The sequence below is a fragment of the Centroberyx affinis genome, unplaced genomic scaffold (genome assembly GCF_046629955.1).
Source record: "Centroberyx affinis isolate AG114_WGS23_722 - 3 ecotype Tasmania unplaced genomic scaffold, CSIRO-AGI_Caff_v1 ptg002162l_1, whole genome shotgun sequence".
NCBI classification, from domain to species: domain Eukaryota; kingdom Metazoa; phylum Chordata; class Actinopteri; order Beryciformes; family Berycidae; genus Centroberyx; species Centroberyx affinis.
In genome coordinates this window covers 151,222-169,280 of record NW_027280477.1, presented here as the reverse complement: position 1 = coordinate 169,280, position 18,059 = coordinate 151,222, and the positions used below count along the sequence as shown (strand labels likewise).

The 18,059-nt window shown below is 42.8% G+C and overlaps 1 protein-coding gene across 1 annotated transcript in view; it reads left to right on the top strand.

Moving 5' to 3' along the window:
• The window catches only part of LOC139654873 (neuronal acetylcholine receptor subunit alpha-7-like), a 37,311-nt gene extending 21,217 nt beyond the window's left edge, over positions 1-16,094 (top strand). Inside the window, exons 5-9 of the mRNA XM_071532095.1 lie at positions 9,212-9,459; positions 10,808-11,002; positions 11,963-12,049; positions 14,980-15,089; positions 15,489-16,094. Coding sequence (XP_071388196.1) covers positions 9,212-9,459; positions 10,808-11,002; positions 11,963-12,049; positions 14,980-15,089; positions 15,489-16,094 — 1,246 coding nt within the window. The remainder of the gene's footprint in view (positions 1-9,211; positions 9,460-10,807; positions 11,003-11,962; positions 12,050-14,979; positions 15,090-15,488) is intronic.
• The last annotated feature ends 1,965 nt before the right edge of the window (positions 16,095-18,059 follow it).

Genomic DNA, 18,059 nt, shown 5'->3' with positions numbered 1-18,059 from the left:
TTACTGGGTTTTTTTTCTTTTGCTTTACTGTTTTGTGCCATAAAGCAATCCAGCAGATCTATTGCCAATTTTCTTGTCGATGGTCTTATTTGTTTACAGTAATGATACTAATGTCTTAAAATTAATGTAATTCAGATTTATTAATGTTAAAATGCTAAACATAGCAGCTTGAGTTTCATGAAAACAAAAACATTCTGTTTTCAAATTTTTTACTTACTTTAACTTACTTATTTCCGCCCAAAGGTGTAGATGATATTAACTATGTAATAATTGTATTTTCAAAATGCTTGTATGACAGAATTAAGGAGAACTCAGGGCTGAAGTCAAAGTTAATGTTTTCTAAATGAAGCTCTGCAAACCATAGCACTGGTTGTGTTGTGTTTTGTGATTCAGGTCAGGCTTGTGCCGTCTGCTCATCCACTGCTCTTCACGCCTCTGTGCAAGTCTTTCTCAAGTCAATTAGAAATGTAGGCCAGTTGTTTCTCTCTAAAACAACTAATTGTGCTGGGTCTGCATGCTTGAGTGAGAGACTTATGATCAGGTCAGAGACTGAGGGGAAAGAAAGAGGCAGAGATAAATGGATAGGGTCAGTCACAAAGAGGAAGGCAGTGACAGAGATACAGTGTGTGCAGAATGATAGAGTCCTATGTTGAAAGAGTATTTACAAAACAGATTTTTGCTTTACACAAAAAGTGAGATTAAGAGAGAAAGAGACCGACAGATTTGCAGTTGATCTTCACTGATGTTATTGAGTAGATGGAGAGAAGAACTTTATGCATGTACGCACACGTGTACACACACAGACAGACAGACACACACAGACAGACAGACACACACACACACACACACACACACACACACACACCGACACATACACACACACACACACACATCACAGGGTACAAGGGAGCAAAACAAAGGTTTGCAGTATTAACCCAAATTTTAAAAGCTCTGCTTTTAGACCTGCAAGGATTACCCATCCTAATCTGTGCTTTCACCCCTCACTCTCTCTTTCACCCTCTGCCTTCATTCCTCCCTCTCTCTATCTCTCACTCCATCATCCCTCCTGCCTCCTCTCTCTTCCCCATCTCATTCTATTTGTGTCTCTCTCCCTCTCTCTTTCATAACTCACTGTCTCACTGTAATTCACTCTATTCAATCAACCCTCTCTCTCCATAGCTCTTCCTTCCTAGCCTTCACCGCTCCTCTTTATAAATCATCCCATCCACCTGTCTCTCTTTGTCGCTTCTCATCTCCCCGGTGTCAACATGTAACTCTTCCCCTCTCCTCGCAGCCTGCATGTTTATGTTCTGTTAATCTCTCCACTTTCTCCTATTGCGCTCCGCTCCACCCTGTTACCTGCTCAAATCACGCATGAATGGGACAAAATGCATTCACGGCAAGCCATTGAGCGCAGCTTACGTGACGCGACGTACCACAATAAAGTGCCGAGTGTCAGTTTGGATAATTGGAAGTACACAGTGTGAATGTCGCTGGCGTTCATCCCAAGACTATTGCTAACCTCGCTGAAGTTGGCAGAGTTCGGTGGTAACGTGAAGCCAAAGGGGAGGGTTCTGTTTATAGCCGAGCCAGAAGGTTTAGACGTCCTCCTGAGGGAAGATGACAATTTACAGTCTCCAGCAATGATACGCATCGCCGCCGTAAACGCACACGCACACGCACACGCACACGCACACACACACACACACACACACACACACAAACACACACACACACATGCCTTGGTAATTTCACCACATACATACGAGCGCGTCCAACATCCCATCACCATCACTTACACACATATCTACGCATCACTTACACACAAATCTCGTACGTATGCATACACACGCACCAAAATGTGTGCAGGCAATACACCACACGCATATACACACACACGTATACACACACCCACCCACTGTCACACAATTACAGACATTAATGGCATAACACACGTCGTTACACAGTGGGCCATCAGTGCGCAGCCAATAACACGCTAGTCTTGCTGTGTAGAATAGCAGATGCATTCAGGCTTATTAGCATGCTCCTCAGACGAGAGCGTGCTGTAAATCCATTCATTCATTTCTATTGTATTTAATATGAAGTTAATGATGTTTAGGGGTGCTCAGACCAGAGTGCCATCTCAATATGGACTGTGTTAAATCAAAAGCACAGTGAGATTAAAAAAAAAAAAAAAAATAGATATTGTCAGTGATGAGTCATTCAGCTCATATTGAAATCACCTCTCATATCTGTTTTCATATTTTCATATATTTGGTTTGCTCACACTGACTCACACTGATTTTTTAGGCATGGATAATCTATCTTGTGAGATTTAACATTCACATCCTATCCAAGCATATTGCCTGGAAAAACTAATATCTCCTACATTTATACTGTGACTGACAGCTGACATCATCCACATTGATTGGGAGAGGTTTAATCACTGTAGGTCAAAGTGACATGTAAACTCTGAAGAATACAGCTCTAAAATTGTCAATCAGTGTATGGCTTCGGCTGCCAGCTGCTGAATTGATGAATTACGTAATAGCAAAGACATTGGTACAGAAACTTGGAATGAGACATGACTTCATTGAAAAGTGTGAAATAGTCTTTTAAATGAAATTTTAAATGAATGTTGAGACAAACATGGTGCACAAATGTAGACTACTTAACTTCCTTCCTGTGACAAAGGAGCATGTTTACGATGAAGCTCTCTCACTCCATCGACAAGAACAACCTTGTGTAAACTTTGTGTTGGCTCCAGATAGACTGCCATAATGGCTTGTGTGCATGAGTGTGTGTTTGTGTTTGTGTTTGTGTGTCAGATGCCGTGTGTGTGTACGGAATATGCAGGTCTAAAACAGCCATGTAAGTTGGTGACCTCCCCTCTCATTAGAGGGAAAAGTCAATGGTCTCACTTGACTGGGGATCGATGAGGCACATCAAGGACGTCCAACTCAGGTAGACCACAGGCAGAATCCTAATTCTGCCAGCAGGGAAGGTGGAAGCACAGACACGGACACAGCACCATGACAGGCCATAAAAATAAACTGCAAATTAATCAAATAAATGGATAGTTGGATGGATGGATGGATGGATTTGATGACTCCTCTGTGATGGCTTAAATAAATGGACGCTCTTGAAATAAAAGCAAATATGCAACAGATACTGGTTTAAGAGAAAGCCTGAGTTCACCCAAAATGTGTCCAAACAGCACCCAAGCACCCTGTGTACACAGTCTTTACTACATTACATACAAAACTGCTGTAACTGTTAGCCTGCAGTATAGCTGCACTAGGAAGTGCTCTAAAGCAATGTTTACCATTCAAACACAGTTAACAGGCGTGCAAGCCAATTTCTATTTTAATAACAGACTCTAGCAAGAAAACTGATTTTAACCACAACTTTAGGACTGTTATTAACATTCAGCATGTATTTGGTATTGTCAAAAAATTCAATATATTTTACTTAGGCTTGCCAGGCCAAATGAACACAAATTTCTTTAGAGCATCTCAAAGTGACCCTGTTTCCATTCCTTTGGCTATTTTCTGACCATTGACACTAAATCATCTGTCCTGTGTGGTTCTACAGACAAATAATTCAAATTCCGGGATGACTTCAGGAACCCGCTGTATCACATCAGGTATAAAAAGACCAGTAGTCACATCATGTTAGTGATGGGGCTTTGAGTCCTCGAAGTCTAAGAAAATAATTGCAATATTGTTCATGTTACATTTTTCATGAATGACCTGTCCAAAATCATATTTCAGCAGACTCAGGATGATTTCTGCCTCACCTGCGTGTTTTCAAAGTGCATTTCTGTTTGAAAAATGTGGTTTGTGAAAACCTCATGAAGAACAACTTCGCCTGTGAATTCGTGGATGAGGTCAAACTTGAGTTCTTACATAAAACCAGCTGAACCAGCCTACTTGGAGACAGCGTTGTGAGCTTCAGCCCAGGAGAAGTTCACTCTGTATTTCCCTCTGAGCTCCACTACTTATTAGTTGACAAATGGCCATTTTAATTTTCCTGACAGACAGTGGCCTGAGCAGTTTGTGCCTGAGAGAGCTAAACAACTGCAGACAGGCGAACACAGATCAGATTGGGATCCAGAGGAAAGCATTATTAAATTGTGTGTGTGTGTGTGTGTGTGTGTGGTGGGTGTAAACATGTGCTAAAGTGTGCAAGGGAGTGCAGGGTCACTTCAAAGAGCTCTAGTATTCCTCTGATTAACAATAAAGAAGCTCTCTGATTAACAATAAAGAAGCTCAAATGAATGTCTTTTACTAAAATAAATTGCCAAAAATGTATGTACACACGTATTTATAATGCTGTCAAAATGATTCCTACCCCTCACATCCTCCCTCCTCTCTCTATCAGTCCTCTATCTCTCTATCCATTCTGCATCCAAAACATATAAGTAGCTATTAAAATCAGCATCTAGAGATGTACATGACTGCTAAGATGTTTATAAGTAATCCATTCGAAATGGGTCATATGTACATATGCCCTCTGCCTCTTTCTGCCAGTCGAGAAATAAACATGTGCTGTAACTGTACATCAGACATATTATATATTCCTTGCTGGCAGCTTCCTAGTTAACCGCAGGACCCTAAGGCTGTCTAACTGTATGCCCGATGTCTAGTCGTATGCCTTATTCCTGGGATCTGGAATAACGTGCATGGATGGATAAGTTGAAGCAGGCATTAACCCTGTGTGGCTCTCAACCGGGCATGGCTAAAGCCTGCAGGGAATGTTTTTAGGCTTCTCCTCTCTGGGAATACACACTGTTTTCTTGTTTACTACAGCAGCTCTCTCTCTGTTTTTTCTTATCTTTCTTGATTTGACAAATTTAAAACACATTACATGCATGCGTGGGAAGAAACAAGGTCAAGGATAAGAGGAAGAAATTCTCAATGGTGGTCCTTGTCGCTCCTTCAGCCTAAGCAAGGTGATGACAGGCGTCAAGCGACAGCATGCAAGTCATATCATGATTTTAAAGCCATGCAGTATACATTCTGCTTAAAAGCATCATTAACAAATGATTAAAAGAAATACCCTAGAGCAGGGAACAGATGGTTTACATAAGTCAGATGGCTTACGATGGGAAGCTTTCCAGCGATCTCTCTTCAGTTCACCCTTTAAAGATCAATGGATTCTGGATATTTTTTAATGGTAATTGGTAATTTATTCCACTCTATAACTCAACTCCATAGCTCTCTTTCTGGCTCATGTACACCTTCGACTTTGTGGCTCTCTTCTGTTTCTCATTGTGTGTGTGTGTGTGTGTGTGTGCGTGCATGAGGATAGCAGTAGGTGTTGAGTGAAGGGAGAGCAGAGCTTGGTGACTCATGTCCCATGGTACAGGAACCTGTCACTACCTCCATTGTCCTTCGGCTCTCTCTCTCTCTGTCTGTCAGTCTCTGTGTCCCCGGTCTCGCACGTCCACAATACTCTCTCTCCAGACTGTGTGTGTGTGTGTGTGTGTGTGTGTGTGTGTGTGTGCTGTGCAAACCTTTCCCCCTCTTCCCTCCTGTTCTCCCAGGGCTATCACTTGTCCAGCCATATGTTTATGGAAATGTGTACAGTGCAAAAAGTCCACCGTTACAAGGCATTTAGTCTCAGATTCAGTCTTAAAATAGGATTTTGTCTTGGGGTGAGATAACTGCAGATGTTTTCAATGCGGTTTTACTAGTTTCAGGAATTTTCTTGAAACAAGTGACAGTATCTTCTTGAAACAAGGCAGATTAAAGCAGTAGTATCAAGAAAATGACACTTGATTCTTGAAACAAGTTGATTTGCATTGAAAACAGATGCAATCATCTACGGCTTTTTCACTTGTTTACAGAAAACAAGAAAAGAGAGAGCATGAGAGTGAACTGTACTGTACTGTACATCTCTCTCATTCCGGTACAGTATGTACTCTCTCTTACCACACACACACACACACTTCAAGACAAGCTCTGCTGTGATGTGTGCAGGCGCTGATTGCAGGAGAGCGCACACAGGAGCCTTCTGATAAGTAAGGCCGAGGCTTGAATAATTCAAGGCGTGACACCGCCCCAGCCAACTCTCACCTCCCTCCCCCAACACCCAAACCCACAGCTGATGGCAACACACACAGAGGAGAAATAAATTACAACACTTAAACCCCCTGAAAAAGGTAAATCACTCAATCTGAGGAAAGGGAGGGACAAATAAAATGGGTCCATCTACAAATCCTCTTAAGGTGCCGGCCATGTTCTTTTGTCAAGGCTGAATGAGGCTCCAGGATGTTTCAGACACACTGACATTATCTCTCTGGGTGGGGATTGGAACTGTGTGAATATGTGTGTTTGTGCATGCCTGTATAGGTATATTCATGTGTGTCTTTGTGTGTATATGTGTGTGTGTATGACTAAAGTAGAGGGAGGAGAGGAGCTAAGTTGCTGTTGATGGCGAAGTGAATGGGACTGTCACTTCTCCCAATGGGCTTTTACAGCAACTGTATGGCCAACTGATAGTGGCTAAGGCAGGACTCAGCTGATAGGAGTGTGTGTGTGTGCGTGTGTGTGTGTGTCTGTGTGTGTGTGTGTGGTGTGTGTGTGTATGTGTGTGAAATCAGATTTTGTTCAAAGGCTGTTTTGTTGCCCCCCTTGATCTGTTTTTTTTGGGGCATTTTGGTTCTTTTCTTTTATTGTATTATGAAATAATGCATTTGCATTGCACATTGGCAAAGAAACACTCAGTATCATTGACATGAATGTCATTAATATACTTTAATATTCATATTATTAATATACATTAATATTATTAATATACATTAATAATATATTAATAACATTATTATCATTGTATCATTAATACTTATTTCATGCTACTGGAAACATTTTCATTTCACAGACATATTATAAACTTTCCAGGACATTTGGGCCTCAAGCCCTCGTTAATTTCTGAAAAACATAATCTTGAAAAAACGTTTTACATGCAAAAATGCATGAAGCTTGGAAAAATTAACCATTGGATATTAGTGTCGTAAGCTTCATTCATTTTTTCCCAAATACAATTCCATTTAGGAAGCAAGATTTTACCTGATGTAGTTCCGTCTCAGGAAGTAAAACTGCTCTTGATCCCTTAGTGTTGCATCATTTTAATGTGCATGTCCAGTGGTGTTTCTCTGATATTGCCTCTGTGCAGACTGTCAGCCAAGTGAGAAACTAGCCACTATCAAGTCCAATAACTTCTGAGAGAACTGAGCAACCAGAGGAAACCCGACCAAAGTGACGGGCAGTTTGTCAGAAACACTGATCGCTCCTGACCTCCTGGGAGAATATCGGTCTCCTGAGTCAAACAAGGCCGGGGAAAAATATTGCACCTGCTGCCTGGCTGATCAAAATAAAGAGAAACTGCTTATGTAACTGTAAAAAGGGTAAATCCAGCTAAATTTTAACTAAGGCATTCAATTAGATAACATTAGTTACTCTGTAAGGGGGGGGGGGTTGGGTAATCCACAACAAATTTAGCACAAGAACAAAATGTATTTTTCTAAATGAATTATACATTTTGCTGAAGTTTCATAACATTCACTATCAAACAGTCCTTCTCTTTTCTTCTCTTCTCTTCTCTCTCTTCTCTTCTCTTCTCTTCTCTTCTCTTCTCTTCTCTTCTCTTCTCTTCTCTTCTCTTCTCTTCTCTTCTCTTTTCTTCTCTTCTCTTCTCTCAACAGCCCTCATTTTACCCTCTTATTCCCAAAGGTTCACAAAGGGAAAATGAAAAGCAAAAGTAGGGATGGAGAGAAGGAGTAGAGGAGAAACTTGCATTGTTTCCAACTAGTAGCTACAGTGGAGAGACACACAACCAGGCAGTCGCAATACGATGACAGTGTCTTGTTGTTTGGCCTTGGTGGGTTTGTGTGTGTGTGTGTGTCTGTCTGTCTGTTTGCGAACAGTGTTTTAGCCAAAGGCGTGGAAGCGAAACAGAAGGCAGGTTGTCTAAGTTCTCCAACAGTTCAGACTTTGCCCCCTGAGCACTTTACTTCAGAGTTCACACACTCACTGACACCGCAGAAACTCCTCTTTTAATACTTAATTAGGGTTCAACCAGAGTCCCAGACCTGACGTGGGACTAGGATTAGGTGTCTAGTTGTTATTTTTACCTCTGTGACCATATGTCCCCGTAAAGGTGTTTGCTATTCCAAGACTTGTGACCTCATCCAGACAATATATTAAAATAATAGTTGTACATTTTAGGGTGTGATGAGTGAGCAGGAAAGGGTTCAGTGTCTTACTGAAGGACACTTGAATAGGACAGATTTTATGGAATCGAACCTGTGACTTTTTTGTTACAGGACAGTCTCCCTAACCATTTATCCGCCCTACGACCCTGAATACAGTTTGAATATTTGAGCAATTTTCAAAATTGAGTGCTTTTTTCACTCGATTTTGCAAGTGATGTCTTCTTCAGGTTCTCAAGTATAATATATGAAACTGTACTAAAATAAAGCCGGTCCACACACACACACACACACACACACACACACACACACACACACACAATTTAATAATGCTTTCCTCTGTATCCCAATCTGCTCATTGGTGTGACAGGTTAGGCTGAAACAGCAAAGAGACTCACAGACTAAGCACTGTCATCTACACAACTCACACACCGATACAAGTACAATATGAACACCTACACATATAAATGCAAACACACACACACTGACAACAGTAAAAGTCCCATTCTGTCCCATTCAGACAAGCAGACCTATTCCCTTTTTTGATGCAATACTCCATTCCTCCCCCCAGCCTCTTTCTTGGTCTGCAAAACACAAAATTTACATTTTCATAAAATGAATGTCCTTTTCCACTAACTTAATGTGTACTTTTAACTGTCTAGACCTAATTTGTCTTAAATCAATTGTGCAGACTCCATTCAGTAAGGGCAAAAAGCCAATACAACATAATCACCCTCCTGTGATTTCTTTCCCCACAGTCTACTTTCCTTTACCAAGGTGTTTTTCATTATGAGGTTTAGTTTTACAGGGACAATGCCCACTAACAAAACCAATTTCTGAAAATACACCTGTAATAGCCAGCGTGTGATCCTTGAGCATGGTGTTAAAACCAATTAAAAACACGATAAAGATAGCGATTCACTCTGACCTACAGCCAGATGATGAAATATTTTGACATTTCCTCACTGCACCGTGTCCGCCCCTCCCTCTCTCCAGTGCCGACGAGCGCTTCGACGCCACCTTCCACACCAACGTGCTGGTGAACGCGTCGGGTTACTGTCAGTACATCCCCCCCGGCATCCTGAAGAGCACCTGCTACATCGACGTGCGCTGGTTCCCCTTCGACGTGCAGAAGTGTGACTTGAAGTTTGGCTCCTGGACCCACAACGGCTGGCTGCTGGACCTGCAGATGCTGGATGTGGACACCTCCACCTACATACCCAACGGGGAATGGGACCTTGTGGGTAAGAAAGCCTCACCGCTATTTATCACCACAGCTGTAGCCACCATAGCAGTCCCTAGTCATGCATCTGTCCTGTACTGCAGGGGCCAGTTTGCATACAGGTGTAGGTATATTTTATCACAAAACCCATGTCTCTGTTGGGGGCAGAGCAATAGTGCAATAGTGTCATTCACTGTGGTATTCAGCGAGTTGGGATCATAGCTGCTACATTATTGGACTCATTTAATACATATTTTCTGGTTTTCAAAACATTTGACAATGCTGTATAATAATGAGGCAACCAAAACTAATTTTTAAAGACTTCTACTCCTAGACTACTCTAAAATGCTTATGAATGTATAAATGAACACTGCATTCTATATAAATGTCTTCACATTTGTTTGATTAATGCAGTCATTCCAGTATTCTCTCTCTTTTGGCATTCCCCCCTCACTTTGAGTGTTGGACCAAACTTCCATGGGGACACGTGGCCTTGCTGACTCTTTGATATCTAAAATGTAATTTTAGATTGAAATGAAATTATTGAAATTAATTAATCAATGCTATTTAAACAACTTTCTTTGTGGGACGTCATGTGGACGGGAGGGACGGGATGTAGCTGTAGGAGTGGAAAGGGGAAAAGTTTTGGAAGACTTCCCAAATAGGGCATCTCCAGCTGGGACAGAGCAGCAGCAGATCCCGGTGCCTGGCCCCCGGGGGTGTTGGCCGGCTGGAGATGGGTGTCAGACAGGACCAGATGGCATGTAATAGGAATGCTTGACACTCAGGCAGGGAGGTAGACAGGCCATATGTGACCACAACACACCACAGCCTTGGGGTTAGAGATCCAGGTGGGGACGCTGTGCGTGACACTGTCCACATGATGCACTCCAGGGCTTATAGTTAGAAAGTTTTCATAATAGAGGAACAGACCTCGGATCACTGTTTGGGTCCCATGGGCTTCACCAGGTTCACTGACCTCAGATCAGCATTCCATTTCCAGGATGTTACATCCATAGAGATATCTCTATGGTTACATCATCCTTCCTTCCGTCCTTCCTTCCTTCAATCCATCTGTACATCCACCCATACATACAGTACATGTACAGTAAATACTGAGGGATGGATGGATAGATAGATGGTTAAACGGGTGAGAGGAAGGATGTATGTAACTTATGGCTACAATGGGAAGATAGAATCTCACTGTTTTATGGTTCAGACATATTTTAGAATGGGTGTTTGAAAATGTGAGCTTGGATCACTCAATAAACTTTTGGATCTCAAGTCTTCAGTCCTCAAAAACTGACCTATAGTGTCTATATGTGTGTGTGTGTGTGTGTGTGTGTGTGTGTGTGTGTGTATGCCCTCAGGTGTGCCAGCCAAGCGTAACGAGCTGTACTACGAGTGCTGTAAGGAGCCCTACCCTGACGTGACGTTCACGGTCACCATGCGCCGCAGGACCCTCTACTACGGCCTCAACCTGCTCATCCCCTGTGTGCTGATCTCTGGCCTGGCCCTGCTGGTCTTCCTGCTGCCCGCAGACTCTGGGGAGAAGATCTCTCTGGGTGAGGGGGGCTCGAATGAAAAGCTTGCCTCTCCAAGATCTTCACTTTGCAAAAATTTAATAAAAGGAAGGAAGGAAGGAAGGAAGGAAGAATGGAAGAATGGACTGACAGTTGCATTTTTTAAAATGTACATTGGGTTTTGAATGGGCTTTACAAGTCCTTGGGTTATGTTTTCAATATCCACCACTCACCCAGCTATAGTCTTTGCTAAGAGGCAGTCATATCCAAAATTCTGAGAATATAGAATGGAACTTCCACAAACGTAGAGGTATGCATATTTTCATTTAATAAAGTGCAAGCTTTCAGTCAAACCAAAAACTTAATTAAATGAAAATTTGCATAGATCTAAGTGTGCAGAAGTTTTATTCTTTATTCTTAGGCCATTTGGTTATGAGAAGTTGCTCAACCCAAAAAGGACTGTGTGAAAATAATCCAGATTTGGAGTTATAAAGTTTTCATGCAACAGCAGCGATATGCAAATGTTAGTTTGAAGGTGTATATGAGTATATAAACACACAAACATACACACCAGTTTGCACATACACATACACATACACATACACACAAACACACCCTTATGAATCATACAGTTGGCTATGAATACATGCATGCCAAACCACCTTGGAATTATTGAATTTCAGATTAAGAAGCTTCCCATGAAATCCATCCATTTTGGAATTCTATCAATGCCATCAGTTTTGATGAATAGCCATCCACGGATGAGCAGTCACCGGCTCCAAAGTCAGAGCGTTTGAGGGATTTCTGGAGCTTTAACCTACCTTGAACATGTCAGAGGAGCCACCAGCTAACAAATGATTGTAGCCACAAGAACATAACTGATTACATACATAAGTCATTACAGGAATAATTTCATACACCAGTGAGCCTGATCAAGTCATTATGTGATCATGTTCACCCTTCGCTTCATCTCTCTCTCTCTCTATCTTTCTCTACCTCCAGGTATCACGGTGCTCCTGTCGCTAACTGTCTTCATGCTCCTGGTCGCAGAGATCATGCCTGCCACGTCCGACTCTGTACCTCTCATCGGTGGGTTATACGTCTGCGTGTGTGTTTATGTGTGTGTGAGTGTGTGTGTGTCTGCTCCATAAGCTAGTATTTGAGTCTATATGTGTGTAAGTATGAGAGTGAGTGCATGAATATATGATCCCAGACTCTGACAGGTCGACATCTTTAAGCGAGCGTGGCAGATGGGAAATTTGCCAGAAAGAAATTCATTTTTGAATGAGAGCAATACGTCTCGCCGAAGCTATACATAGTACTGTATGTGTGCTAATGCATGCTGTCCTCTTATGGTGGGCTTTACCCACTAGGGGCCAAGAGGATCCCTAGAAAATCTTCTAATCAAACTAAAATGTCTGTGATAGTAGATTAAAAAAGAAATATTGTAAGTAATTCAGTCTATCTATACAGGGCAGCTCATAATAACAACTTAATTTCTGTCCCTCTGCACTGCCAGTGAAGATCAGCAATATAAAGCATGCATCATTTTTGTGTGTTTTAAATGTTGGGAATGGTCTGACCTCTATGCGTCTATACGGTCACCTGAGAAAATAATGAAAACCCGTCTTCGGGCCCGGCTGGGCTTTGGCTATGACTAGCTCAGAGGGCCTATACATCATTCCCAGTGCCCCCGGATGATGTAGGGAGTAAATTGGGTGGCCAGAACTAAAGCTGTCAGCACCATTAATAGGCCGTGAAAAGTCGGACTCTCCGCCGGGGGAGCGAAGAAACGAATGGAGGATGAAGAAATGATGGATGAAGGGGGGGGAAAGACAGAGACAGAGAGTGAGGGGAAGGGATGAGTAACCTTTGGGGCTAAAGTTCTCAGAGAGAGTCTTCAAAGGCTTCCTGGAGCGAGTGATGAGGCAGGCGTGATGGGAGGGATAACGCTCGCTAATTCAGCTGTCATCACTCAGTCCTCACCGGGCCACAGAACACTTCGAATTACGACTACAATCCTGCATGTAATGTCGAATGTCAATGCCTCAGTCACACTGGGTCAAAATGAGATATACAATTCTCCTGTATTTTATGCCAGTGTATTGATTTAAGTGTTGTTTGGCCATGCTAAACATGATTACCACTACATCAGCGCGTGTATTCCTTTGAGCTGGGATGATGAGATGCCTTCACTGAGAAAAGCTCCTTTATCAATACAGTGATTAATCCGTTTTCATTTCCCATCACCTGAACGGCAAGCCAGCTGGGACACTTTTAGTGGCCTTGTAAAAATGAATCATACCCGTTTACAGCACAGTGGCTGAGTGTGGATGTGAGTTACTGTAGCTACTTGGATCTGGCTGTAAATACGTCTGACTCTCAATGCGAAGCAGCGCTCGCCACTCCTGCCTGAAGCAGACCGTATGTCTTTTATCGTAGGCCTTTAATCACCAGCTAAGCATAACTAATGTTCAATTCATTTCAATTAATTTAGACAGACCTATTTGATTTAATTCAAGACAGTTTGGCTCAGATCATTTTAATTCAATTTAATTCTAATTCATTTTTAATTCAGTTAAGTCAACCATGAACAACAATGTGGGTTGGAATTGCCATAAAGAAAACTGTGTAAAATAACATACGCTAAAGTGATTGGCACAGTAAAGCGATGAGGACAAGGCTGTTTTCTTCATACAGAGAGAGAGAGAGTGCAGTTAGTGGGCCTGAGCAAATATCAGTACAATTTGACAGTACAGTGAGTTAGTAGACCAGTGCAGGGACAAAATGTTTGTGTGCATTTCAATTTTCACTCATTATTATTTTATGTTCATGTACAAATAAAATTATTTGCCGCTATTTTTTAATGCTACTTGCCAAGCAACCATTGTCTCTATGATGAATATTTGAATTCACTAGCTAATGGGGTTTTGTGTCTCACTCTCATTATAGTCATTTGAATATTTTTCCGTATTAGACCAGTGCTTCATCTTCATAGATTTTCATACAAAGCTCAACTCACACTACAAGCACAGTTTTTTCCCCCATCTCTGACAAATGTTGAACATCAGGGTGCGCAAATATATATATATAGGATTTTTACTCTAACATTGATTTTTTTTTTCTTTTTTCGGATCTGCCCTTCCTCTTATTTCTTCCCTCACCTTTCTCCCCTCTGTTTTGCCGTTTTTGTCCGCCTTCCTCCCTTAAACTCCCCCACCCCCCTCTTTCCTCCCTATCTTTCCTTCCATTATCACCTTATATGACAGTCTGGGCCACGACCCCTGACCTCAGTATGATCACATGAACTTTGACCCTACAGTAGCTGTACTTGTGTTTAGCTGTTAGCTGTTCTTTGTTCACAGTCACTAGCAACCAAGTGAAAGGAGGGCTGGCCCTGAGATATACTGTGTGTGTGTGTGTGTGTGTGTGTGTGTGTGTGTGTGTGTGTGTGTGTGTGTGTGTGTGTACATGCTGGGGGAGAACACAGTGTTCAGTGCTCCCCTCGCTCCCTTACAGTTCGCTCCCCTGGGTGAAAACATCCCCGATGCGCCCTCCAGAACTAGCACTAATCTCTCTCTCTCTCCCTCTCTTTCTCCCTCTCTCTCTCTCTCTCTCTCTCTCTCCTTCTCTTTCTCCCTCTCTCTCTCTCTCTCTCTGTGTCTCTGCTATTTTGGCTTGTTTACCCCTATTCTCTGTTTTGTCACACTTTTTGCACAGAATTTTTTGGTTGGTGCTCTTTGAGTTCAAGTGTGCATCTTTTCCCCGTAGCAATATAACGTTTTGCAAAGATTGATCAGACTTGCATTCCTTTCATGTTAGAGCGTGAAATCAACCTATTTTAGTAATGAATTAAGCTTAACTTTTTTTACTTGTTAGTACATGTTGTTAATTGAATGTATCATGGGTAATTTTAGAAGGGATGAAAAGGGAAGGCATTCAACATGTAATGAAACACAAGCTCTGAACAAAAGACTCACAGCATGTTGATGTTGTATTGTTTTCTGTGTCCTTGGCAGCCCAGTACTTTGCCAGTACCATGATGATCGTGGGGATGTCTGTGGTGGTGACTGTCATAGTGCTGCAGTTTCACCATCATGACCCCCAGGGAGGCAAGATGCCCAAATGGGTGAGTGACTCAGCCATCTGCAAATCATCCTAATCATCAATAACATTCACTACAAATGTTTGTGTGTATGTGTTAGTGTTAAAATGGAAAATTTCACCAATACAGGCCAAAAAAATGAAAAACAATTTTGATTTCTATAATTTTTTTACCAAAATGATATCAAAATTCTGGTAAACAGCACATTTCTGTTGATGACTCATCCTGCACTCGGGGGTGTATACAAAACTTTCTCATTAATATTCAAATAAGCCCCTCCCGCTGTGGCTCAGAAACACGTCAGCACACAGAGGCAAATCACGCTCTCTGCGCCACTTCATGGGGTCTTTAATGTTAGTGTGTGTGTGTGTGTGTGTGTGTGTGTGTGTGTGTGTGTTACTGACCCTCCCCCTCTCCTCTCAGGTGCGAGTGGTCCTGTTGAACTGGTGCGCCTGGTTTCTCCGTATGAAACAGCCCGGCGATGAGCGCAAGCGGTCGGGCTACAAGTACCGCCACCGCCCACAGCACCACACCAGCGCCAGCTCCATCGAGATGGGCGCCGTGCCGAGCCTCGGCGTGCCGCTCTCCCAGACCTGTCCGCCCTGTCCCACCGGCACCTCCAACGGCTCCATGAGCCTCTACTTCAGCAGCTACCATCCCATAGAGAGCCCGCGCTGCCCGCCCTCCAGCGACTCCGGCGTGGCTCTAGGGGGGCGCGCCCACGGCTCCCCCAGCGAGGAGGCCGAGCTGCCCGGAGGGGGGGCCGGCGGTGGGGTCGGAGGCCTGGGGATGGGGATCGGAATCCCCCCGCCGGAGATCCAACGCATCCTGGAGGAAGTGTCCTACATCGCCCAGCGGTTCCGGGACCAGGACGAGGCCGAGGCCATCTGCAGCGAGTGGAAGTTTGCGGCGGCAGTGGTGGACCGGCTCTGCCTGGTGGCCTTCTCCCTCTTCTCCATCATCTGCACCTTCACCATCCTCATGTCAGCACCCAACTTCATAGAGGCCGTTTCCAAGGACTTCACATAGCTGGCTGCAGCACCAGGAGAGAGGGGAGGAGGAGGGAGCAAAATGGGAGGGACGGGGGAGAGGGAGAGAAAGAAAAGGATGAAGAGTAGTAAGGAAGTGGTTCCCAACCTACAGTCTGTGCACCTATAGACAAGGAACTCAGAATGAGGTACGAGGCCTCACAGACTTAGGAGAAGAATTATATTATTTCTGAGAACTTTTTGCAAACAAAATAAGTGCAAGTTGCAGTTCTACCAAGCTGCTGAATCATGTAATAAATGGAACCAATAGAAGAAGAAAAAAATCACTCACAATTGATGAACAAGCAATAACAAAGAAACATTTTAATTCTGTTACATCAACACACCCATTCCAAGTTAACTAAAGAAACATAAAATCATTGTGTTTTTCTGTCTTAAATGAGGAACAGTTAGTATCTAGAGGAGGAAAGAGGGCGATGCATACAGACTGAAGAACGCAGGCGCTAGACAGTGGAAGGAAAAGGTTGGGAATCACTGGGGTAGTAGAGGAGGGAACAGTGGGAGTTTTTATAGATTGGGTAAGGTCAGAGTGAGGGGAAGATATTGATGCTGCTCTTTGTCTTGCCCCTATTTGAAAATAGTGTAAATATCATGTTGTTTTATCCATACTATTCATATATTTAAAAATCAGCTTTGTGTAAAAAGATTAATCGTGTCAACGCCAGGATCCACCTCACTGCCTCCTCTCTAGCCCAATTCAGTCATCTCAACTTAACTTGTTCTTGTATGTGTGAATCCAGATGCATATGTACAAATAGCGAGCGATCACATCCTGGCGACTCTTCACCCTTTGAACTTTGACTGACTGAGGACGTCACAACTGTTGCTGATGATATAACATGTGATGACGGTAGGCTAGTAACTGTCTATAACGAGATGTTTCACTGTGAACTTTATTGTTTTTGCTTTCACTTTAGTCGACGTGGCATTGGACACTACTCTGCTGCTTGCCATCGCTCTGACACGAGTGTAGAGCCGTTTCCTGTGTTCATCAGGTCCATCAGAGTAGGAATGCTCATTTAGGATCACTGTTGTCTTACCTGTCTCATTTTGAACAATGCAATCTGCAATATATGTAAACGTGACCCTAGATGACTCCTACAAAAATATGTTTTTTGTTTTTTCAACACATTAATGAGTGCAAATTGGGACGACGCATCCTGTGTTACTTTTCAAAACCAAACAAATAATGGAAGATTTAAGATATGTTGTGTTGACAAGTAACACAAGATATCTTCCCAAACTACACTCAGATATGTTGAAATGTTACATCCTTTAAGCGTGTGCTCTGACACACTATATATACAGGTCATGAATTTTATTCTCTAGAGGTCAGGCTGTTGCAACAGTTTATATAAATATTTTAGAGCTGTGTGATTGCTGTGAAGATAACCACACTGATGCCTCTCAAAGAGAGGAGCAGGAACTTGTACCTGTTGGAATTGGCTGTACATTAGTGTTCACTGAAGATGAACAGGGGTGCGACTCTAAAAACCACTTGGTAAAGACACAACCCCAAAGACTTGGACTTGACAACAAGAGGAAACCTTCACAACCCCCAACAACCACCACATCACTGGAGAACATACTGTAGACTCGTGTGTCGCTAGGAGTTTTGTCTGTGTTTTGTAGGGGAGTGGATTGAGTGACGCGCACAACAAAGTTGTGAATGTGTATAGTTCCACCTTAACCTCCCAGTCACCTCTTTGTCCTAGCTATAGTCATCAGTCTCTTTCTCTATTTCTCTGTCACTCCTGCTGTGATTTCTTTGCTGTCTATGTTAATAAAAGCCTATTGGTTCATTCTCCGTCCCGGCTCTGTTATATCACTGGTAATGGCTTTGAGGGGGAGTAGAGGAAGGGGATTGGTTGATTCAATCTTGGAAGACACTAGTGGTTTGCTTCTTGTGAGAAGGGAATGGAGGTTTGCTGATAATATATGAGTG